We start from the raw sequence: 25,968 nt of genomic DNA, 5'->3' as shown, positions 1-25,968 counted from the left end.
GTCAGTAGCTTTTAGTCTTACTTTTCATGAAAGGTTAGCAACTTGCCTTCTTAAGACTGATACACTGTTATTTCAGTAAATATGCCCTTGCATATTTATGCTTACACCTTGTACCTTTACATTAATGTAATGTGTAATATTATAGCATGATTTATTAAATATGTTCCTTAAGTAAAAAGTATGTTTATTTTGCAAGATACGGTTTGCATAATGAAAAGTTGAATATGCATTACACTTTTGAAACACATAGGACAAATGCTTGTTCCAAATGATCTGGAGAACATTCCTACACTTTCAGATAAGCATAACTTTATACTAACAGGGGTGCCATTTCCATAGTCATTTTGCAGCCATCTTGGTAAATGGGCTGCATTTGAATAGTTGAGAGATATTCTCACAAGTTCACAGAATGGGTCTACTTCCCCATTTGTAAAACACGAGTATGTTTCTATGACCAGGAACAACTTTTAAAATACCACCAAGAGGGAGATGATGTTCTTTAGCAGATAGCATTGCAAATCCTCATGCTCTGGACATTAGATAAGGCAGCTTTTGAAAACTTTTTGTGGGTGTGGGGAGAAGAGAGACACCTGGCTAAAGCAGCCAGATACAGAGGACATTTCTCGAAATACCAAAGCCCCCCTCTCCCATGCACCAGCCTGATAATCATTTAAAATTAGTAATGATTTTAAAGTTGTTTTACCAGTACCAGACAATTTGACTATAAGCAGAATTTACTCGAACATGTCATTCTCAAACTTTTGAATGTGGGGATTCCCACAAGAACACAAACTTATTTTGCATTGTTTTCAGTGCATTCTAAGGGATAGTGAAATGGTGCTTAATTTATCAAGATAAGATAATATAGGTAATATAGTATGTGAATTATATCAAAAACTGTGACTCACCTAGTGATTTGCTCTTCTTTTATAGCATTCTGCTTTTAATCACTTTTAATGAGTGAAGTAAATAAATTTTACTGTTTATTCTACCCAACAGTCATTTATGCGGAATGTGGAAATTCAGTTTTGGGATTTATTATTCAGAATATGGCTGTGATCCTTTTCAGAAGGTAAATCCCATTAAACATAGTGGGACTTCCTTCTGAGTAGACGTACATAACAGCACCATAACTGTGACTAGTCTTTGATTTCATTCCAGCATGCTATTAGTGGTTAGACACAGAAAGTACTATGGTCTCAAAGCAATCCTAAACATAATTAATTGGAATTTGGTTTTTTTTAATCAGTGGGACTTGCAAGTAAATATAGTTATATTTGGACTGTAAATTAGTAGCCAAATATTTTTTCTGGAACAATCCAGAGTATTATCGTTATATTACTGTTCCTTAGTGTTTTGCTGATGTATGTTCTTAAATTGTCTTTCAAGTTTAAAATATTCATTGCAATCCTAATACGTTTTACAAAATTTGCAAAGTGAAATTTCAGGATTTATACATGATTTTTAGATCCCACCCCACATGTTCCTTAGAGGGATCATAATTTGACCGTACCCTTTGTATTGTTTTGGTAATCATAACTTCTATATAGTTTTTATTTAACAGAGCATTGAAATAAGCATATTATTTTTCCTCAAACCTATTGGCTTAAAAAAATATGTTTCTTTCATTTCCAGGTTTTAAATATATTTTTTATCACCCTCTTTTTGTGATATTTGTTTCATTTCCCAATCTTGTTATTTCTCTTTTTGGAAGGAGTGGGGACGGAATGATGTTCTCTTTTGGTAGTTTCCAATAGTGTAAATGATGCCACACAAAGCTAAGTACTAGTAAACTTTAATCAAAGATGGGTTTGCTGCTGGGGAACCTACTATTCTGCCGGTTGGAAAATACTCCTTTTAAAAAGTGCTTTGGATTTATTTAGTAATCTATATAATACTGTTTCAACAGACAAGCCTGAAAAAATATATAAGATCCCTGAATATGAATTCTGTGTATAAGGTTTCCATTTATGTAAGTCAACATTGGTGTAGTTCTAAATAGACAAATATATTTCTCAATGTTTATCCATAATTATCCCTTTGATTCTAACCTATAATTTGTCCCTATAGTCATACAACATTTCATGTTTAGAAGTTTTAAAATTATTCTGTGACTGTCATGTTCTGCTGAGGTTCTGCTGTTAATTCAACATGAGCAATCTGATACCTTAAATGATTAAGTGAAATGTTTCTCTGCTGTGCTATTTCCCTTGAAGAAATACAATCTTTATCATTAAAGGGTCACACATTCTGTATATTTTTTGTTGATACTCCCATTTTATTTTTGCTAGTTAATAAATATTTTTTAAGCACAGAAACATTCTTGTCTGATGGACAGGACAGTCCTATGATCTCACTGTTCCTCATAGCCACTGCACAAGGCTATCACCAGGGCTAAAGTTGTGCTCAATTAGCACAGCCAATGGCCATATAAACAAAAGGAAAGTTTCCTTTACTGGGGGTTGAAGGAACTATGAAGCAGGCAAGGAGACCACTTGGGTGCAAGTGGTGGAAAACCACATGTGAATCTGGACAAACACAAATAAGAATTTATTATCAAGCTTATGGTGGTGGCATCTACTTCTCTATTGCCACCCAGCTGAGGAGTTCCATCCATTGGTTCAGGAGCTTACCTGGTTCATTAAAGCAATACGAGGCTACCTAGGATCTAGTTTTGAACTGTTGAAACCAAAGGATATGGAGAAGTATTTAGATAAGTAGGCCTAAAGCATAACCACATATTCCTTGCTCTTCTTGGCCTGTAACATCTAGCAGAAAGAAATTGGCTAAGTCCAGGAGGTAGTGAGTGCCTCTTTGTGGAATGTGGAGATGGGAGTGGGTGTGGGGTTTCACCAGAACTGAATGCCATGGTTCTGTAACATGTTCCTTGGACACAAAATTGTAACAACTATAACAAGTCCAGTGACCAAGATGCTTGCCTGGACCTGAACAGTGGTAACTGCATAACAGTTTTTGATGAGGACTGGTTTTGGTAATAATTTTTTTTGCCAGCATATTGGATGACCTCTGCAAAGCAGGGTTGACCCTTATCCATACTGGCTTATTACAGCTAGCTGTAGGGAGTTGACTGGGTGAGTCCAGCAAGTGACTAATACTTCACTGGAGCATGGCAGGTGCCCCCTGCCTTGAAGAAGGTGGTGGTGTACTCCTTACTTACCTGGACTAAAAAATATTAAAGCAACTATAACCCAGTGTCAAATATCCCTTTTTTGACACCTCTGGGAGTCATCATCATGAGATTTGAGGTGCAGTACCATCAATATGCAGCTCTCTTTTCGATCTGAAATGGGACACAGGTGGCGCTGTGGTCTAAACCACAGAGCCTAGGGCTTGCCGATCAGAAGGTCGGCGGTTTGAATCCCCGTGACGGGGTGAGCTCCCGTTGCTCAGTCCCTGCTCCTGCCAACCTAGCAGTTCAAAAGCACGTCAAAGTGCACGTAGATAAATAGGTACCACCCCAGCGGGAAGGTAAACAGCATTTCTGTGCGCTGCTCTAGTTTCGCCAGCATGTGGTCATTCTGGCCACATGACCCGGAAGCTGTATGCCGGATCCTTCAGCCAGTAAAATGAGATGAGCGCCACAACCCCAGAGTCGTCTGCGACTGGACCTAATGGTTGGGAGTCCCTTTACCTTTTTATTCCATCTGAATCAGGAGAGATAGCTGAGCTATTTGACTGATAACTGGAGGTGGTGATTGATTGGATGTGAGACAATAAAATGAAGCTGAATCTTGAAAAGGGGTTTCATGTGTGAGTGGTGGGGAGGCAGCCTGATATGGATGGGGTTGCACGCCTCTGGAAGGAGCAGGTTTGCAGCTTGGGGTGTTCCTGGTGCTCAGGTGGCCTTGGTAACTGGAGCCCTTTGGCTGGTTTACCAGCTATGGCCGTTTTGGACAGAGATGACTTGGTCACTGCACTCCATACTCTGGTAACTTCCAAATTGGATTATTGCAATGTGATTTATGTGAAGCTGTCTTTGAAGACAAGTCAGAAATTTCAATTTGTCCAAAATGCAGTGGACAGATTACTGGCTGGGGTTCTGTTTAGATCTTGCGTGACCTCTGTTTTAAAATAGCTGCACTGGTTGCCAATCTGTTTCCAGACCAATTCAAAGTGCTTACGTGTTCCCCAGTGCTGCAGTGGGGCAAGACATTCCATTCATTGGTGTTTTGAGTGCTCTGTGTATCTCAGGGAAAGTGAAAGATAAAGGGTGTTGGGGAGTCCTGCTTCATTGTTTGTTCTCCTGCTCCATTCCTTATTCATGCAGGGTGGAGTGACTTCTCCTTGCATCTCTCCTTGTTCATAGAGAGACTTATAAGCCATCCCCCATTTCCAACAGATTATAATTCAAGGATGCTCTGTTGGACCTTTGATGTGTAATACTCGTGATTGCAAGGAAACTTGAGAAGCTTTAATGTTTGAATGGATTATTTCAAGCTTTTTTCAAGTTAAAATGTTTACATAAACTTTGCAATAAATCAATGTAGTTTCATAATAAATTACACGTGATGCCATTTAACCAGTACCATGAATTAGAAAATTATTTGGTTTATAACTAGCTGAAATATTTGTTGCTTCCACGTGTCTAAGTTGTTTTTATGTGTTTAGTTCATGTGTTTATTGGGTATTTCTATAGCCAAGTTTCCTGCATATTAGGACAGGTCAAACTTTCTTCCTGTGAGTTAGCCAAGGTAACACAGACAAAGGTTATTTCTCACAGTTTAGCAAAGGAATTTGAGCCATGGGCTAATTTGCAGCTACTAGGGGGTGGGCCTTGTCTCCCCAGAATTTCACAGGGCTTCTGCATATCAAATGGCTGGGTAAGATCCAAGGGGAGGGGCATTGGGCCTTCTTAAAGTGCCGGTTGCCCTCAGACTTAGCCTTTCTCCTTTTGGGGCTGAATTTTCCAACTCTCACTGCATCAGTTTTAGAGACTCCCACTGAGGCATGAGTGGTTGCTGGTTTACAGGGCCAGAAAGGAATTTTACATTTAACCGCAATGGGCCTTCCGTTGAAAGGTTTTCACTTTTCTCTCAGTGGATAGCAGGTATTTGTTAGGTGTCTTCTACAAATCTATTAGTTACAACTTGAGCAGAAATGGCATTGGGTAGGATCTGAACATAAGTGTCTTTAGGAGGTGCACCAGCTCCTGGCCTGAGCATGGGTGGGCTGGGTCTGGTGTCACACATCTCAGGTTACCAGCAGGATTCCAGCTGCAAGTTGTGCACCGTGCTGGGTCAACTTCCAAGGAATTCCCTAGTAGGTGTTCTGGGATGGTGTTTTCAGACCAGAAATCTTACAGGATGACAGACCCTGACCCAATGCCATCCCAACCCTGCTTACCTCACTGTGGTCAAGAAAAGTTCCAGCCTATTTTCACCGACTCCTGTGTCCTGGTCATTATTCACTCTCTACCTGGCCTAGGGAGGGCCATCACAATGTGCCTGGCATGCAACTGTATCTTCACTGTTATTAAAATAAAAATTGAAAACTTGCTGGCTGCCTTAGGAGATGCAGATAGAGTGAACATGATAGGGAACAAGTCTACTCTGCAGCATTTATTCAAATTCAAATAAAGCAAAACCTGTGAGAAGGAGAACTATGCAAGACATTCAGGTGCCACATATTCACCCAATCAAGGCCCATACCAGAATTTGAAACTATGGGAGACCATGCAATTTTCCTAGCAATTGTTTCTCAGTCTGTATATATTATACAATTGCTGTATTTTAGCAACAAATTGTATTTGTATATAATTTAGCTCCTGACATTTCAATCCTCCCTTTTTCACACACAGTGGAGTATCTTTGTTTTCATCTTACCATGAGTCTTTAGGACTCTTGCTGCTATTAAAAATCTATGTACACCCAGCTGTGTGCTAGCAGCTATGGTGAGGATATGCAATTGTGAAATCTGTGTTTTACTGTTTGAAAACTCCTGGCTGTAATATAAATGCTAGTAGACATGAGCCAGTCTTTCTGCTTGAAGGCTGAGAAACATACCTAAACAGTTGCACATCAACTTCCTCTCAATCACAACCCATGGTGGGGAGAGCAAACCATCCTTGAGGGAGATGTGATGCTGCACTGCATAGACAAGGTTGCTGGGTTGCTGTGACAATCAGATTGAGTGTAATGTAGTAATCACTGTATAGTTTCTGATCCAGAAACAGACACACTCATCAGGCAAATTTGTTTTCACTTGTTTTATATCTTGTACAAAAATATACTAGACATAGTTTTTTTTAATGTTAATTTTTGAGTGCATTCGGAAATATTTCTACTCAAAAGTAAATTCAGCTAAATTCAATGGGACTCTCTCCCAGGTAAGTGTGCATAGGACTGCAGCCTCTGGCTCTTTTTTTTTTATAAAATGAAAACCACTGAAATCTGAATTACTATTTGTGATTTAATAAATTAAAACTACATGAAATTAGTGCTTCTTAATTGCATGACTGAAATTTTACAAAATCTGAACTATAAAGTGTGTAACATGTCATGCCATTTTCTAGGAATGCCTGGGAAGGTTAAAAACTGAGAAGGTTATATTACTCAGAAAATTGTACTCTACAAAATGGAACACCTTGTTGGAATTCACCTGTTCATGCAACATTGAGCTCATATTTACAATGTCAGCTACTCGTTTTGTTTCCATATTGAATATTGCCTTAATAACAAAAATGACTCAGTTATTTAAATTAATAGTTAAGTGCATCTGAAGAATAAGATGGCAGTAACCATGAAAAGAACCATCTGATTGAAATTGGCTTGTTTGTTAATGTGAACCTTTTGAAGAACGTATAACTTGAACATACTTTGGAATTCCATATGTTGGCAAATGGTGCTCAGGCAGCTTCTTGTCAGATAACAATCTTTATTTCATTAGTGCATCACTACTTTGGAATGTTCATATCTTAATTTAGAAGCAGTGGCAACTGAGGATCCCCCTGCCTTGCAAACACTGAAACTAACTTGATAATTTCTGTTATGGAATGTTGAAGCCACCTTTGGCTGTCATAATGAACTGAGCATGGCACATTTCAGTCTACATTTGAATGATAATGGGGGAGCCTTATTCATGAAGATTCAAAAGGTTGCTAACCAAGATTATTAAAATCTAGAAATCAAATAACATGTGGTTTTTTTTCTGCTAGCACCTTTGAAGTGATGCTATCAACCTGAACCACAGCAGGACGGCCATAAACTGCCATTCTGTAATTATTGAAAATGACTTCTGAATGAGAAACAGTATTTATTCTTGCCTCAATTTTTCAGTGGTGATTATTTATTTGCTAATGCTGTGCCTTTCAGTCAAGATTATTGGGATTCAAGAGATGTTTTGCTGCTTATGGTAGACATTTTTCACTCCTGCTCTTAAAATTGAAGCTTTGCTACTCTGTGTATTGTTTTGGATCCAGAATAATGTCTTCTATTTTAGTAGGTACTCCAGACATCTTTCTCCTTAGGCCAGATTTCCAGAATTGAGAGGGAGCTCTTATTTCTCCTTCAGTTTTTGAATCTATGTCCATTTTTAATGTTCATGTTGATGTATATCTATTCCATTTTTGTGTGTGTCTTTCCATCACATTACATCTCACTGTACTACCAAGCATATCTTGCCAGATTTTGCAGACCTCACATTTCAGTCTCTGTACCCCACAAAGGTGTCATGATTAGTATTTACAGTAAAGTCCCAGTTCCCTGTCACAATTTATTCATTTTTCTTCTTACAAAGGATTATCTACTATGCCCTCTATCCCTGAAACCCCAAAATGAAATATTTGTGCCCTGCTATACTGCTATAGGTTAAACACAACGTGATTGCTAGTGTAGATGCTAAGTCCTAAGTTGTGTTTAAATGCATTGGTTACCAGAAAAATCACAAAACAAGTCCATTGTTTGGCAAACATAAAAATGTATCTGCTTACTTTTAATATTCCAGTTAAAATAAAAGCAAATTAACTATCCTGGAAATTAGAGTTATTACATGCTATGACAACTAGAAGTGGGTGGACACCCCCCCCAAGCAAGTACTATAGCTAAACAAGGACATAGGGTTTAAAATGTGGTGTTAACTGAAAAAGTGTGTTTTAAGGAACACCCCTTGGTAAAAACATTGAAGAACATTGTTTATATGACTTCTGTGAAGCTAGGGACCAAAACATGTAACATTGGGAATATATCCAGAAAGAGATATTTCAGCTCTGTCTGTGTGATGCAATTTATATTAAACTCTAGGAAAATGATTTGTCTATGTTGTAGCTTAGGAAATTTGCAATATGTAGGCACCTAGTAGTTGGGGAAAGGGGTGGATTGAAACAATACTTGTAATGTCACCAGTATATATTCCCTGGATGACATGGAATACTTTTATCCATGCAACTCACAAAGAGGTCAGCTATGCAAACATTGCATTTTCTGGTGCATAAACATTTAGATTTACTGTGATAATAAAAACATGAAAGTGATTCAGTGATAATCACGTATGCATTTAATTCTTTATATTTTGTTTTAACCAGCCTCTTGTACCTAGAAGTCCTACAAGCAGTGTGGCAACACCATCCAGTACTATAAGCACACCGACCAAGAGAGACAGTTCAGCACTTCAGGACCTCTACATACCTCCTCCTCCAGCAGAGCCTTATATTCCCAGGTGAATTGTCATCGTCGATCTTCCTGATAATTTGAAATTGCTCTCATAACAAAGTGAAACTACATCCTTTTTTGGGAACCGGGGGGGGGGGGAGGTGTGAAATTGCAAACTTCTGCTACCAGATTGCAAACTTGGCAATATAAAGAGGAGATCCACAAACTAAGATCCATAAACCAGCTGTCACCCATCCATAGACATGGTAGTCTGTGTGTGATTCATATAGCCTTTACAGGAAAAGTTACTGATGGAAGAAGAAATCTCACCCATTTTCAGTGACACTGTTTCCTGTCCTTGCAGTTTTGAGGGGGGGGGTACCATACAGAAAATGGCGTTTCAGAGACTCAAAGGAGTATAGCAATATTTCCTTGGTACTGGATACTCAAATTGTTCATGTTAGTTTTGAATAGATTTCTCATATAGTTTAGAATTCTGCCACTTCATTTTGTACAAATTATAGCAGCTATTGCAGGCCAAGGTGCTAGGCCTCTTCTGCCTCTGACCCTCCAAGTAAAATAAAGGACACCATAGACTGGCTTTTTGGATGGAAACAGGCCACAACTTTTTGAATACAGATGAAAAAGGTTTGGCTTAGGCTTGAGGCTTAGGCATTACTTCTGGCCCATCTGCCAGAAGTGACGCCAGGTCAATTCGGCCACGGCGGTTCCTAAGTCTTACATCAAATAGGGGGAGCCCCACAGGAATCACTGTCTGGAGGAGTGCTATCAGTCCTGGCCCCCAACTGGACATCATAATAATGATAATAAGGACATAAACAACTCCCCCCGGATCCCTTTAACAGCATGCCCTAGCATTAAAGGGGCAAGTGGAGACTACAACCGTTCCTCCACCCAAGACTAAGACTGTCCCAATGCTTAACTAAGTTGTGACAATTGCCATGAGGTAGGCAAAACCACCGTTATGCATAGTGCTACTTACTTTCCTCCTTCATGTGGCTATCAGAATGCATCCAAATTTATTTTTCCCCTCAAAGGGATGAAAAGGGGAATCTTCCATGTGATGATATCGGAAGACACTTAGTGGGAAAACCAGTGCACAAGGGATCTGAATCTCCAAATTCCTTTCTGGACCAAGAATACCGAAAGCGTTTTAATGTGGTTGAAGAAGATGCTGTTTTATACTGTTATGAATACGAAAAGGGAAGAACAAGTAGCTCTGGAAGGAGAGAGAGCACTCCAACCTATGGTACGGTACTCCCTTATAATGAAAACATAATCCTTCATGGCTCTTATATAGTTTTGTCCTGGAACATACATTTGTTTGTATCCATTAGAGTTCATGCACCACATATTCTCACATTATGCTGTGCTTTACCGCATTGTGTATTACATCCAGCCCTGGCTTTCACAAGACAGTTATTCAAGCCCTCCTGAAATAGCCAAGAGCCAGCACAGTCATTTGGCCTTAACAGTCAATACAAGGCTCATGCTATGAGCCTCAGCCTGCTTTGCAGATCAGCTTCTTCACCTCCTCTTTTCACCTTCTCTGATTCTTCTCCCAATCCCTTCTGTTCCACACATACACATGCCCACTTTTCTATTTGATTATGGTTTTTGGTCCTCTTGATTATTTTGTACAGAGTGTTTTTTTTGTACTTGTTCATAATTTTCATGCAAATACCATGTACGCAAAGGCCTCTCTCCTGGGTTTACATGGTGCTCTTCAGACTGCATTCGCATCAATATTCACCCCTGAACTTCACTAACTGCTTCAGAACATGGAGGTTCATTTGCTACTTCAATGACTAATAGTCATTGATAAAATACTGTTTCAGTGTATTTGCGGCTTTTAAAAGACACCCGTGCTAGTACTGTGTCTGTGCTAATTAACTTCATAGCTAATTCTGCACTATGCAGATAATTAATGATAAATGCTGATTTATTTTAGTCCTGAACTTCCACAGATGGTGAATCTTTTTGCTGTTATCTCTTCATTGTGTTTATTGTTTTATAAAGCTTTAGCTTCTCCTTTTCCCTCTTCTTCTGCCTGCTCCTCTCCCCTCTCTGGCTGTCAGATCCTTAACTTTCTGTTTATGAGCCTACCATAGATTTAAAACCATTGTTTAAGGTTTCACTGTGTAATATTAAAGTCTAACTTGTGTGGACAATTTTCTTGGCTGAAAATGTCATGCTACATAAATCCTGAATCTGTCTGAAAAGTGTTTGAGCCTTGGTTTAGCTCTATAAATTACCCTTTCAGACGTCTCTTCTTTCCTTGAATGATACTATTTTATCTATATAGCTGTTATTTAAGTAAAAGCTTTGTTTCATTGTTTTTTTCCATTTTCAGTGCACCACAATTTAAGCTTCAATTCTGAAATGGCAAAACTGAAAGCAAAATCACTTTTTAATTCACTTGACTTTTAAATGTGACTCCTTTAAGTCTAGAGCACAGATAATTAGATTGAAGGAATACTACAATATCTGATAATCTGTCAGTTTTTACCTGGAACACACATAAAGAATTGTGGCAGCTGTTATTTACAGTTTTCACGACAATAAAGCTAATATGGTCCGTTAGCTTTATAAAAAGCTGGAAGTCTTTTCTTATTTGCATAGAAAGTTTGTATTAATTTTAAATCCAGATACAAATTTAAAAATAAAATTGTTGCCAGACTGAATAGAAAATAAATTTTGCGGTCATATTTATATAACCTAAAATGTACATTACTCTCCCATCTTATTCCTGATTACTTTAAATCTTGGCTATCTCTTTGCCTTCCACTTGCATCTTAGAAGGTCAGCCCTGCTTCTCTCAAATTGTTGCCTGTTGTAGCCATGGCATCATCAGTTCTATAAACTTATGTTTCCACATGAGGCCTAGGGATAGGCTAATTGATATAAAGAATATCAGCAGTTCTTTTTGAAGACACCATGTTTGCTTAAATAATGGTTCTTGTACATATAGACCTCACATGGACATAGAGGCTAATACTGTAACCATATGTATGCAGTCTCCACCATATTGTATGTCTGTCCACAGAATCTCACATACAATTGTTCAGTCTTACAGACTGAATTAGGGCTTTCCGTGTTATAGATACTGTTGGTGATCAATTCTTCAGCCTTTTTAAACATGATATTCCGCAGTAATTTTTCCAGGACATTGGGTTACTCCTACTGCTATTTTGTGTCTAATTTATTGCTGGAAAAGACGCAATCTTTTGCTTTCATTGGAGAGCTTACACAGTAAATCCTGCGGATGTATGCATATGGCAAGTTTTATTGGATGCTAAATCATTTTATGATTACCCTAATGTAAGTTATTATAATGTGAAGAGTTAGATCAGGTTAACAATATTTTAGAAGAATTCAGATTGATGGGTCTATTTAGAGGGGGAAACTTTTTTTCTTGTATGCACATAGGAAAATAATTCCAAACCATTAAGTTACAAGTTTGAAGTCAAATGCTTTTATATATTTTGTTGCAGGCAAGCTAAGACCTATATCTATGCCAGTAGAATATAACTGGGTAGGGGATTATGAAGATCCCACCAAGACAAAAAGAGATAGCAGGAGAGGTAAGTGACCTCAGACACAAATTGTACATTTAATTGTGTTTTAATATACATTTACAGAAATTATTGAATATATTTATAGAAGTTTTTAAAATGTAAATTGTCCTTATTATTCCAGATCATTCTACACAATGCAGGTTATGTGGTTAATGTTTGAAGATTCTTGTTGACGGTTCATTACCAGTGTCACAAATTGGCAGTTAAGAACAAATTGCCAACTTCTTCTCAATTTTATAAGACCGTTCATGATACTATTGCAATTTGATTCCCAGAGTGAAGCAGCAGGGAAGTAATTGAAACTCAACCCTAGCTTTTGAGGAATTTCCCCACACATATTTGAACAACATAATTTAAAATCTTATTATTTCAGTGTCAGTGAAATACTCTTGTGAGAATATATGAGATGTTCTAGAATTCATCTTGATAATACGTATTCTTCATATTCGTTTGAGTTCAGTGACACATATTCCAGGTAAGCTTGGACAAGCATGAAGCCTAAGAGCCCTTGAAGGCAAGGATCATGTCGGCTGCTGGCTGGCCCTGAGTAGAAGGAGGATGCTTAGGTGGGCTGGCAGAAGCCTCCTAATAGAGATGAGAAAGCTGTAGTGGTGCAACGAGGGGAGAAAAGAAGTTGAGGGTGAGATGAGGAGATCAAATCAGATCTACAGCTTCTGTTTACTTCTCTCCTCCTCTAGTTTGCACCTGACTGCATAAAGGCAGTCTGCATTCTTCCCCTGTTTTAGAGACCCTTCTTCTTCCTTTTCTTTTTAAAAAGAATACACAGGTCTGCAAACATTAGGGCTCCCTTGAGTCCTGAATGGTAGCAAATAGATGGAGTGATTGCTATAAGGTTCTCTACTAATGGTACTATATTGCAGCTTGCATACAAAAAAAGTATCCTATAGCTTCAAAGTGAGCTATGATTAATTCCCCCATTTCCTCATAGTTGATGAGAATATAAAGTTATTTTAAAAGTTTGAATGAAAATAAGAAACGTTATTCTAGCAAAGACAGAATATACAGTATATTTTCTATGATTCTCCAAACATTTTTATTGAATTGTTTGCAGAGCTCGGTTAAGGAATAAAATCAGCTTTCTTTTAACATTACAGTCAGATTCCCATAGTCTATTCTATAGAAACATATTATAGGAAGGTTTGGTCTGAAAAGTCTGTGTTAAAACGAGTAGCAGCATTGGAGGCATGTAATACAGTGGTATCTCTGGTTATGTACTTAATTCGTTCCGGAGGTCCGTTCTTAACCTGAAACTGTTCTTAACCTGAAGCACCACTTTAGCTAATGGGGCCTACTGCTGCTGCCGCATGATTTCTGTTCTCATCCTGAAGCAAAGTTCTTAACCTGAGGTACTATTTCTGGGTTAGCAGAGTCTGTAACCTGAAGCATATGTAACCTGAAGCGTATGTAACCCGAGGTACCACTGTAGTGGAAGGCATAGAAGTTTGTGGTGCACTGGAATACTATCACTCCAAAGTAAGATGCAAGGTTGTGCTGAATTGCTATAGGTGTTTATTGCAATGTAAGATTAACCTTTTCTTTTATGTGGATTTCAGTTATGTGGTAAAATTTTGCATTTCTATGGATAAATAACTAAATAACAGCAGGAAGAGATTATAGAGTGAAGCTAAAATATAGCTAACTTTATGTTCTAGCCAAAGCTACAAGTGGATTTATCCATAGATAATGAGAGTTAGCACGAGCCAATGATGCAATATAAGTGTTTGTGTTAAACAGAAGATAGTTTTCAGAATAGGATACTCAGTTGCCCTTTGTAGATGTTCTAAACTACCGAACCCTAATATTGTGTAATATTGTGATAAAATACTAAAACCAATACGTACACTGTGCACCATTATTTACTGGATTTTATGGTATTAAACATAGAATTTCAGCATTATTGTGTCTTTCAGTCCAATGAAAGACAGGTTTGAAGGCAGGTTGTCCTGATTTCAGCAAAATATGTCCTGAACAGCTGGACAATTAAGAACTGGTTTTCAGTATAACCTTTCCAATTTCTACCTAGAAAATTCATTACTTCGGTATATGAGCAATGAAAAAATAGCTCAAGAGGATTACATGTTTCAAAGAAACAGCAAAAAGGACACAGGCAAAAAATCTAAAAAGAGGGGAGATAAAAGCAACAGTCCTAGTCATTATTCTCTGCTACCTAGTTTACAAATGGATTCATTAAGGCAAGACAGCATGAGCACACCTGGGCCTGAAACATCTTTATATCACGTGAGTAAAATTACAAAATAGTTCACTCTATGTTGATGCTGTTGTTGAGTGACTGACACATCACCATTGGTTGTTTTTTAAATTTTTGGTAAGAAACGAAGCAAAGAAGCCTGGCATTTAAGTGTAATTTGCCCTTCAGTTGTATTGAATGATGAGGATAAGAAGCTGGAGGTCATTGCTATACACACCTTCTTTTTTGCAAATTCAATTAGATAAAAATAGAATTAAAATGTAAATCATGCAGTCATATTCATATGATCCCTGTAGTTATCATAACTACTGTGGAAAGATTAGAAAATATAGTCACCAATTTTATTTTGAATTGAAAATAATGAATTTAGGTAACCACTCAAAAAAGAACTATTAAAAGACCATTAAAATCCTGCAAAGTGAGGGGAAAGCCAATACTTCCCCACCCCAAGTGCTCTCTTACTCTTTTTTTTTTTTAGTGAACTGGCAAATGGATTTAAAGACATCCAGTCTTTGTGGGACTTTGTGTTTCTGGCTGTGTCCCAGTTTCTGTTGTCATTGAGTGTTGTCAAAGCAGATGATTCTCCACTGAGCCCAATTTAAAACCAATGACCTGCTTTTATTCCAGCAAACTCATTTTATTGCTTCCCTTGAAGCCTGGGTGACTGAAATAACTTAAAGTATTATAGGAACCCAATTCATGGTACATGTGAATTAATAGAATCCCTAGGGCCTGTGGATATTCTTGTATTTTATTTTCATAGTGAATTGATTCATGTACAGTTGTGGGGAATTTTCTCACATGATAAATTTATTGTCATATATTTAATAATACAGAACAAATCTATGGACTGTCATCAGATTCATCCAGGATGATCCAGGATATATGAACAAAAAATGCATTTCTTTTTGTGACATCTGTTTGCCTATATGCACAAAGCAAAACAATATAAATAGTTTTGCATATCTTAATCTATTGCATCCATTTAAGACATGGATTTCATTTTTTGTTTTGGGATGTGATGGCTGTCTTTCTTGAAGCTTAGTTAAATGTTTTGCAACAAGGAAACAGTTGCTTCATAAAATAATTTGTATTAGTGCTATCTTTAAATAAATAGAAATTATCTTCTTAAATTCTGATTTTCTTATTGATGGTCTAAGCTATTGTAAATTTTCCTGTAAATACAAAATTTGCTACAAACAATTTTCACTATTTTGGTCTTTAAAAGTAATGAAATTAAATAGGAGGTGATCCTTGTTTAATTTCCTGAATTGTACACATCAATCAAATAAGAGTCTGAATCGAAGCACTGAAGCCATTTAGTCACTGAAGAATTTAGACATAATATCAGTATAAAGAAAGGCAAGGGGGACCTATGCAGGAGCACACCTCATTAACAATATATTGGACTGATAGTATGTCTAAATTCTGGCAGGCAAGGCCCATGCTGCTATAATTGTTCTATTTTTAATTATTTTAACTGCTTTTAATTTGTGGGGGTTTGTTTTTTGGGGGGTTTGTTTTTACTGAGGGAGGGGAGGGGAGGAGCTGGAGAGGGCATCAGGGTCCCAATCATAGTGGTTCAGGGGCACATAGCACAGGCAATTAGTGACTGTGCCATGTGCCAGCCCCTCCTCCAACCTGAACAATTGCAGTTGTACTACTAGCCAGCCCTCGAGTCTGCAGCTGCTGTTGCTGAATACCAGGTTAGCCCTAAATAAGAGCTCCCTCACCAATGAGTTGATTATGGATGATGAGGCCGCTCTGTATCACTTTATCACTGGTCTGTGTCACTGAGACCCGGGTGAGTGAGCAGGGTGGAGTTGGTCTCACTCAGCTGTGCTCATTTGGGTACTCTCCCTTTCTTGGGCAACGTTCTTGAGCTTATGGTCTTGGAGGGATCTAATATTCTAGATCCATCTCAGTTGGCAAGAGCATTCTTCTTCTCCCAGACCTTTGATTAATTACAGCCTTTTAACCTGGGTTTTTCTTTCTTTTATTATGTTATGTGTTTTTATATTGTCAGCTGCCCTGTGATCCTCAAGTGAAGGGCAGTATAGAAAATGAATGAGTGAATGAATGAATGAATGACTTGAAGGGACAAGGCATAAGCAACTCAGACCTTCAAAGTCCATCAACATGAAACTGTTGAAATCTGGTGATAATGCTATCGTGAAATTGTCCTATTGAACTATTAGTCTCTAGTCTTCTGAGTTAACGTGGCTAGGCAGACATACCCGAATCTTCTCACAGTTGCCATTACTTTCCATTTAGTTAAAGAGGAAAGTTCACAGAGATAATTGTCATCTTCTACTGTATACTTTTGAAGAATTAACAAAGAGGATTGATTAGACTTGGAAGTTGCCGTGTGTGTGTGTAGCAGTGTACACATGGGAAATTGTATGCTTTTTCATAATTGGACCAGAAATGCCTTGTTAACTTGTTGAGGGAGCATTGGTGCTCCTCTGTCCATGAAGTGAAAGCATCTATTAAAGCAGCAAACACTGAAAGGTCAAAAGAGCTCTTTCTTTAATATTGGGCCAATGCAATCCTTATATTCAGTAAACATGCTTTTGATGTAATGATTTGTCATATTGAACAAAACCAGTAATTGTAGAACTGTTAAAAATGCAGCAAAACAGATTTTAAGTAGGTGTTTTAAGTTCTTGAAACTTGAAGTCCTGATAGATACCAAGGTATTTCCAGCATACCTTGGCTGTCCATCCCACCCCACCCCACTGCTTTCATTGAAAAATGCAATACCTTTGCAATTCCTTCCAGTTGTTATGAGCTCTTTTCCCATAGCCACAGGTATGCTATATTCATAGAGAAAAATACTGAAAAATGCCTATCACAACCATCAGCCAAGGTCTTGACTTTCTGTGCCAGTTATGCTTTCTGAGCTCAACTGTGTCTGTAGGTTTCACAGATAACATTGTTTGGTGGTGACATTGAGCTACTCAGGGAAAGCAGAGGTGGGAATAGGGTTTTGTGTAGCAGATGTTTTCAAGGACAGTCTGAGTGGGTTAATAATGTCGAAACAACAACAAAAAGGGTAATTCATCCCAGTCTATATCAGGTGCCCTATGCCTGAAATTTACCTTATTTATTGCTCTATAAGGCGCACCTGACCATAAGATGCACCTAGTTTTTAGAGAAGGAAAACAAGAAAAAAAATATTCTGAATCAGATGTTGTTGAAGAGGCTTTGCGCAGCTATCCCTGAAGCCAGAACAGCAAGAGGGATTGCTGTGCAGCCTGCATCCGCTCCATAAGATGCACACACATTTCCCCTTACTTTTTAGGAGGGAAAAAGTGCATCTTATAGAGTGAAACATATGGTACTTTAAAAAGAAATCAATCACACAATTACTAACTGGGCAAATCAAAACTTGCTAATTATTCTGTTTTGATAAATCTGACCCAGGTCAAAACAACCTCCATCTCAATTGTTAGGGAAAAGTAAATTAACTGCAGGGCCAAGTACACTTATCAGCCATTCCATAACGTATTCCATCTGAATAGAGCTTACAGGACACAGTTTAAGAGAACTTCTAGTCTAAGGTTTGTGTTGTTGTACATGAAGTATTGTGCGATTGGCACACATTAACTAAACTGTTGTGTGCGTTTTTCTTAGACATTTCAACAATCCTCTCTACAGCATAAGTCTAAAAAGAAGAACAAAGGTAACTATTATGTAAAACAGTTTTTACCTTATAGGTCTCGTGAAAAATTGAACATAATTTTATACTGTGTAAACATTTTTGTCTGCATATAATGTGACAATTCTAAAACAGACACACTCCAATTTTGTAACAGTTAATGCTGCTATGTTCTGCTGGGATAGCTCAGTTGGTAGAGCATGAGTCTTTTAATCTCAGGATCTTGGGTTCAAGCCCCACATTGGGCAAAATATTCCTGCATTGCAGGGGTTGGGCTAGATAACCCTCATGGTCCCATCCAAATGCTACGATTCTATGAAACATCCATAATTTTCTCAGTGCATGTCGCCATTTCCTCCAGTGGTCATTATGACCTTAAGCCAGGGCATCTCCTATGAGAATTGTATGACCTTAACTAGGCCTTAACTCTGTTTTCCTTCTAAGTCAGGCATAGGCAAACTCAGCCCTCCAGATGTTTTGGGACTACAATTCCCATCATCCCTGACCACTGGTCCTGCTAGCTAGGGATGATGGGAGTTGTAGTCCCAAAACATCTGGAGGACTAAGTTTGCCTATGCCTGATCTAAGTAGTAGATTATGCTTTAGTCATAGCTACTTATTAGAATGGATGGAGAGAAGTTCCACCCCAAAAGAAACCACAACAATGCATTCCAGCTCAGGACAGAAGTATTATATGGGTACATGAATCATCTCTGAAACAACTGTTCTTCTAAGGTCTCGCACCAAGTAAGAGTAAAAGGCGAATTTCTTGTAAAGATCTTGGTCGTGGAGACTGTGAAGGCTGGCTCTGGAAAAAGAAAGATGCCAAGAGTTATTTCTCACAAAAATGGAAGAAATACTGGTTTGTCCTGAAGGATACTTCTCTCTACTGGTATATCAATGAGGAGGTAAGAAACTGATATGTTTGGTGTTCTTCTTGCAGATGGATGTGACTCCACTGAACAATATGGCTACAGTCCAAAAACATGATATATGCATGTGGTGAAGAACCATATATAACTGCCCAAACTTGATTTGGTCATTACATGCGTAGGGTTTTGTTTTTGACTGTCTGTTTGTACTGGAGAGACAAACTACCTTTAATATTGGTGTGATGGGATGGTTAGCTGCTTGTGCGTAAAATCGTGGTCCCTCAGAGTTTGTGCAACTCCACAAACCTCTGTGTGTGACAGAGCTCCTCAGACATGTCTGCCCTAGTCACTTGTAGATTCCGACAGTGGTTGTTTTCGGAAGCGCTTCCAGCATAGAAGCTCCTTAACGGAAACACGTCTTCTGGACTCACGACGTGACAGCTTCCGGCGAGGAAAGGGTCTCCCTATGGGAGCTTCTGACACCTCCCCACTGTTCTCGCTGGACGTGTCCCGGAGCCCTCCCTCTTGCTCGCTTTCCCTCAGACATCCTTCCCCTTCCCTGCTAGTTCCTGCTTTAGCTGCTGTGTCTCTCTCCGCATTCATGAGACCTTCCTCCAGAGACCCATCTCTCCCCCTGCTGGTCCCTGCTTTCGCTGCTGAGTCCCTCCCAGCCTCCATGAGCCCTCTCCCCACCTGTTCCTCCGATGGCAGTTCCCTGACAATTGGCTTTTCCCTTCGGCAGTGGAAACAAAAAGTGCAGTTCTGACACTGTGCACAGCTCTCTCCTGTCCATGTTTTAAATTAGTGATTCCAAGAGCCATGCTAAATATTGGTAACATAGGTTTTCTTCTTCTTCATTAAAACAAAGATAACCTGGATACACTAAACATTCACCATGCAGAAAAATTATATCAGCAGGTGCTATGGCCCTGATTCAGAAGCCATATAATTTCTTTTGTGAGGGAATTGAGTATTGTTAGTTTGATTGGAATTAGAACTCCACATGGGACAAAACTTAGGATGGAGGAAGATGTCACAAGAAACAGGCAATATAATGATTCCTGGAGGATGCAGAAAAGATGTAAAGAAAGCAGTTGACTGAGAAAGAAGAATCTGATAGAAATGTAGGTGAAAAGTGAGGCTTCAGTAAAAGAGCTAAGGAGGTAAAAAATTGAGACAAGAAGGAATTAATGAGAGCTCTGAAGAGCTCTTAGCAGTTAAGATGAGAAGTGAGAAGGAGGGGAGAGTGTTAGGATGTTGATTAAGATACAGGATGACTAACTGAAGTAAGACAAAGTTGGCAGTGACCTAAGGTCCTGAGGAAACTCTGGGTCATGGAGATACGTAGTTGAAAAAAGGAGGAAAATTAGGATCAGGGCAAAAGTATACATAGAACTGGCAAGCACATGTGACTGAGCAGTATTGGCAAAAGGGCTGGGAAAAGGCAAGGAATAGAATAAAGGGGATACAGAAATGTTAGATCTGAAGTATAGATGCTAGCAATAGAATTCTGGCAATTGTTGCTTTGGCTGTTAGTGCAAAGTTCTGCTTTTGCAACCCCAAGGAAACAGTGAGGAAGAGACAGCAAGATGACAGTAACAAGAGTAGGCAACTAAATTTCCACATTTGTGGCCCAGTTCAAATGTAACAATTTTTACTCTGTGTACTCACATTTGTTCATTCTTGCTAGGCCATAGTTTGGCTTAGCATTTTGTACGAACCAGACCACTGTTTTAAACTAACCAGCCAGTTCTTTCAGCTGCAGACTTCTAGTGGATCCAGATTGCATTGTGCTTCTAATGCTATGTTCTATCTTAAAAATTGCATGTTTAAGTTAATTTTGTTTGCTTCTACTGTCCAAGTTATGTGAATTGCCCCAAAAGAGAAATGGTTGAAGACATGGTTTAAGTTGTTCTTTAAAATAATTCTTTTTAAAGTGATGTTTTCACCTTTCTGGCAAGATGCTTCTATTAATTTTTGTGGAAGTTTTAATGAAGCAATAAATCAGAAATTGTTATATTGTGACAAGAGATAATTCAGTATGCTTGTATTTGTTTTCTTTTTGATTGGCTTCTGGTTTTGCTCTTGTTCTTTAATCTGTTCATCTTCATAGGATGAAAAAGCAGAGGGATTCATCAGTCTGCCAGAATTTAAAATTGATAGAGCTAGTGAATGTCGCAAGAAGTAGTAAGTACTAGAACAATATTCAAAAATAGATAAAACTGTAAACGTTGAAACAAACATAATTTTGATAAAATGTTCCATTATTGATGCCTTTGTCTGGTAGTATTTATCTTTGTGGAACTTCAATCACTACTGCTACTACTAATTAATATATATTATCATTTGCTACTTTAGATACTCACCAAGTTCATTCCTGGTATTTAGGAATAGGTGTTTAGGAATGGCTACTCACCCCCTTCTCAGGTAGACTATGGTTGCAGACTTCACTTCTATCCACCATCCCCAGCAGCTATGGCCCAGTGTGTCTTGGCAGCCCTTAGGGGAATTCCCCAGCCAGCAGAATAAAGGAGCAGGGATTCCTTGCCAAAATGCTAGCTTTGAATCGGCCAATAGGAGGCCCTGCCAGATGGGCAGTACAGTGGTACCTCGGGTTACAAATGCTTCGGGTTACAAACGCTTCAGGTTACAGACTCCACTAACCCAAAAATAGTGCTTCAGGTTAAGAACTTTACCTCAGGATGAGAACAGAAATCGCGCAGTGGTGGTACAGTGGCAGTGGGAGGCCCCATTAGCTAAAGTGGTACCTCAGGTTAAGAATGGTTTCAGGTTAACAACAGACCTCCAGAATGAATTAAGTTCTTAACCAGAGGTACCACTGTACATTGCTAGCTGGCTGGGCATTGGCTGTGGGCTATACCTGGTCACCCAGCAATACATAGGGCATAATTATTTTTTGTTGATGTTCTTGGTTACTGTTTTTGAGGCTTGGATAGTTCACCTTTACTGATTATATTATCATAATACATTTTAATTCTTAATATGAGATAAAGCAAAATTCCCTTTTCTAAACTAATGTTGACTTCAATTTGGAAAAAAATATATAAGATAATTAATAGTAGAATACACAAGAATGTCATTTGGGCATCCAGCCAAATCTTTCACAAAGCTGTAACTTGGTATGGATGCCAACCTTTATGTGCAGTTAAGTGCCTGTTTAGATTAATAGTGGATTGTGCCAGTGTAATACCCTGCGGTCTAGAATGTAGATCTGATGTTTCAGATGTTGACAGTAATGCTTTTTATAGTTGGTTGAGAGGGAAAGGACCTATGAAATACCTCATTACTGTGAATAACCTCACGATTACAAGTTCAACAGCTTGTCAGAAATTAAGACACATTTGCTTTTTCTGTTCAACTATTGAGTTTTAAAGTTGAAAGTAAAGCCAGAAACACTGTAGTATGAAAAATCATAGGGACTTCCTGTGAAGTATAATTTGGCCAAATGGTATTATATCCAGAAACATTTATGATATATTTGCCTACTAAATACAAGTGCCCCAGTAAAAAAACTGCTTCATATTTATCAAAAGTATACTCAGTCAAGATAGTGTTTAACTTGACACCATGTTCAGATAGATTTAATTAGGGTGTAATCCTGTCCACACTTACATAGGATTAAATGCAACTCAGTAGATCTTACCTCCACATAGACATACATAGGATTACATGCTTACTGTATCTTTTCACACAAGTATATCCTAAAATGTGTATAAAGTGCAAATGTTCTTGATTTCAGAGTAGAATTGAAACATATACAAAATATAGATGATATACAGTGTGGCCCCAAAGTAGTTATACAGTAAATCAATCAATCAATCAATCAATCAATCAAGGATTATTTTTCTTTACAGATACTGTGAATGATGAGGGACAAAGAAAGTGGATTCTAAAGCAGTATACCTACTTTTGGGCCAGCCTTTTAATACTGAAAAATAATTTTGTATACTTAATATTTCACCCATGGTGCTTTGTTATTTCCCCCCCTTCCAGTGCATTCAAAGCTTGCCATCCTAAGATCAAAAGCTTTTACTTTGCTGCTGAGCATCTAGATGACATGAGCAGGTACTGTAACTTAATTTATGTAATGAATCATTCCTGAGTATTTTTGGTATTTTTATAGTATTCACCACTTTCTTTTATCAGTCCAAAAGGCCAATGAAAAATTTATTCCCTGAATGTAATATAAGATATATATATATGTTTTAATTGGTGTGTGTGGTGAAGTGGTTAGAGTGTTGGGAGTTCAGGGTTCAAATCCCCACTCAGTCATGAAACTTAGAGCTTAGGCCAGTCACAGTCTCTCAGCCCAACCTATGTCACAGGGTTGTTGTAAGGATAAACTTTGGAGGAAGAGAGCCATGTATGCCACCTTAAGCTCATTGGAGGAATGGTGGGATACAAATGTTATATCCCTGAATGCGAAGTAGACAGTGAGGGGATAATATTGGAGAGGAGCTAGTGGAGGGTAAAAGGTGGCTTTTGCTAGGATTATGGGAAGTGAGTGGATTTGGCAAAGAATAAGGAGAAGGGGTGACTTTGGCAATGAGTAAGGGGAAGGGTGACTTTGGGGGGAGTAGACAAAGTTGGTGAGTGAAGCAAGCAGTGCATCCATGTGTGTGTGTGCGCGCGCGCACACACACACACACACACTGACACTGATCCAGCAAGGATCAGTTTTTAAGCATGGGTTATTTCCTCTGGAAAAACAAGAAGCTGCTATGAGTGTAAACATCTGTTGAATGCTCTGATTAATTCTCCTGCCTAGTTCTGGACTTAATCCAGGTGCAGTGTTCGATATAATCAGCCAGTTAAGAGCAATTTAAAGGAGCCCAAATTACCTTCAACTATTTTGAAACTAAAATCAATTTCATTTTTATCAAAGTGAAAATATATTAAGACAAATCAGTCCATGGAGGGTACTGTACCCCAGTTTCAATTTTCTCTGGCATTTCTTCGTCAAAAATTGCTTACAATTTTTCACTGTTTCCTGAGTACACCACATATATATATTTAAAGTGTTCAAGGATCACATAAGTGCTTATACACACTAATTGTTCATGAAGTACAACTGGCCTATAAATGTGTTGTTTTCTGTAATGGGGTTCAGTTAGCATTATTTACTGTGAACATCATAGTAATTATTATTTCCAAATGTTCAGTCACCCTGGAATGTCTTTTGGGGCTCTGATACATGCATTCATACACATGCATTCATACACATGAACAGCATAAGCAGTGGCTGTCCATTTTTCTTGAGTGCTAGGAATGCTAGTGAAGACAGGTACACAGAATATTCCTGGCTCTTAAAAAGAACATACATCAGAGCTCTGAAGAGTACATATTAAGGTGAGTGAATGAGTACAATATGTTCTAGTGCAGCCGTATCAAACTGCCAACATAGTAGTTGCCAGAACATAGTTTCCAGTAATTAAGAAACTTGTGAAATGATCTAGAGGCACAATGAGTCTTTGTGACACATAGCTCATATACATTTTTCAAAGGGTACTTAAGTCATTCTTGCAAATTACCATGATTAAATGTCAACTTAACTGCAACCATCAAAGATTGTACTGTCTCTTAGATATAGAACTTAATTTAAATTCATTTTAATTCCTTTCTAGTTACAAAATGCCTCCTTGTTTCCATCTTCTTTTTTTAAGAAGTCCAACGTGGGGGGGGGAATCAACTGTTCCTTTGATTTCAAAATAGTGATGGAAGATCTGAGTCTGGGCAGGGCTAAATGTGAGGCAGGACTCTGTCTCAAACCTGTTTTCCATGTTGCTGCTTTGCTATGAACTAGCAATAAAAATAGTGCCTATCTAGCTGTGCCAGGAATCACATCTGGGATTAAAGCAATAATCAGGCTTTCCTGCCAAGATTATGCACCCATTATTTCACTTGGAAACTAACTGTTGGCAGGACTGGCCTGACTGATGAAATAGACCTCTACTGACTCAAAATGTGGAAATCATCATAACAGAAGCAACTGATTTTAAAGACGGTTTAGTTCTTTTGTTCATACTGCATTATCCATGGTCCAACAACCATCTTAACCAAGTAGTCTTCTACCCTGATTTTTTTAAAAAATAAAATAAAAGACGTAGTATGGAGTTTCTGCCACGCTTTCTAATGTGTGGTAAAATTGGGAGCCTTATGAAATGGCAAATCTTCGCCTCACCTCCATTTCCCCCTTGGTACTATTTGCCATTTGTTTTCACCTGTGAAAACACTTTTGACTTTAGAAACATTTATTTAAAATAAATTATGGCTTCTGACAAGCTGTATCCATTATGCATTTAGAATTCCTGAGCAACACCTGACACTTTCAACTTGCTAGTATATATAGGAGTTAAGGTCTTCCTATATGCCTTGGTGGTGGTGGTTGGTGGTGGTGTTTTCAAATTATTTTTATTTGTTTTCCAAATTATTACAAATCAAACCAAATTACTTTAATACAATTTCTTCCTATATGCCTCTGTTAATGGGCAATAAAGTGAGAACCCTTTCACTCTGAAATTTGGCAAGTGTTGGTGGTGGGGTAGTAAGTAGAATGCCTGGAAATTGCATTAAGAAGCACAGATGTTACAGACAGAATTGCAGCTGGGTCATCTGTTGAAATCAATGGGAAGAAAAAAGAATGATGAAAATACACCCAGCTTTACCAAGCAGACAGTTCTGTTGGAAGAAGTCTAGGGAACTGGAAGTCTGATTTAGTGTAAGGTTAGAAATTTTTTTACTTAAAAGAATTATTTTTCCTCTCTTCCTTCTTGATGCACACAAAGCTTCTCCTATCTCTTTGTTATACTATATGATATATGTGCTTCAGAATTGGAGAGTGAACTTTTTCCCTGCTGGTATGACAAATAAGGCTTTAAATGTATTGACAAAAACTTTGTAACAGGATTTGATCTTGAGAAATTGGAACAGCAAGAATTCTTCAGCAAGATGATGTATTTGTGAGCAATATCTAACAGAT

At 38.2% G+C, this 25,968-nt stretch overlaps 1 protein-coding gene across 5 annotated transcripts in view; it reads left to right on the top strand.

The window, feature by feature from the left end:
- The window catches only part of CNKSR2 (connector enhancer of kinase suppressor of Ras 2), a 298,892-nt gene that overhangs the window by 181,953 nt on the left and 90,971 nt on the right, over window positions 1–25,968 (top strand). For all 5 annotated transcript variants that reach the window (XM_082220567.1, XM_082220568.1, XM_082220569.1 and 2 more), the window contains exons 12-19: window positions 8,540–8,673; window positions 9,665–9,876; window positions 12,122–12,211; window positions 14,250–14,464; window positions 18,072–18,120; window positions 18,832–19,004; window positions 21,082–21,155; window positions 22,983–23,054. In XM_082220567.1, the coding sequence (XP_082076693.1) occupies window positions 8,540–8,673; window positions 9,665–9,876; window positions 12,122–12,211; window positions 14,250–14,464; window positions 18,072–18,120; window positions 18,832–19,004; window positions 21,082–21,155; window positions 22,983–23,054 (1,019 nt within the window). The remainder of the gene's footprint in view (window positions 1–8,539; window positions 8,674–9,664; window positions 9,877–12,121; window positions 12,212–14,249; window positions 14,465–18,071; window positions 18,121–18,831; window positions 19,005–21,081; window positions 21,156–22,982; window positions 23,055–25,968) is intronic.

Source organism: Podarcis vaucheri, assembly GCF_965113315.1.
Source record: "Podarcis vaucheri genome assembly, chromosome: 4".
NCBI lineage: Eukaryota > Metazoa > Chordata > Lepidosauria > Squamata > Lacertidae > Podarcis > Podarcis vaucheri.
The sequence above is the reverse complement of the archived record's forward strand: the minus strand, read 5'-3'. Positions and strand labels throughout refer to the sequence as shown.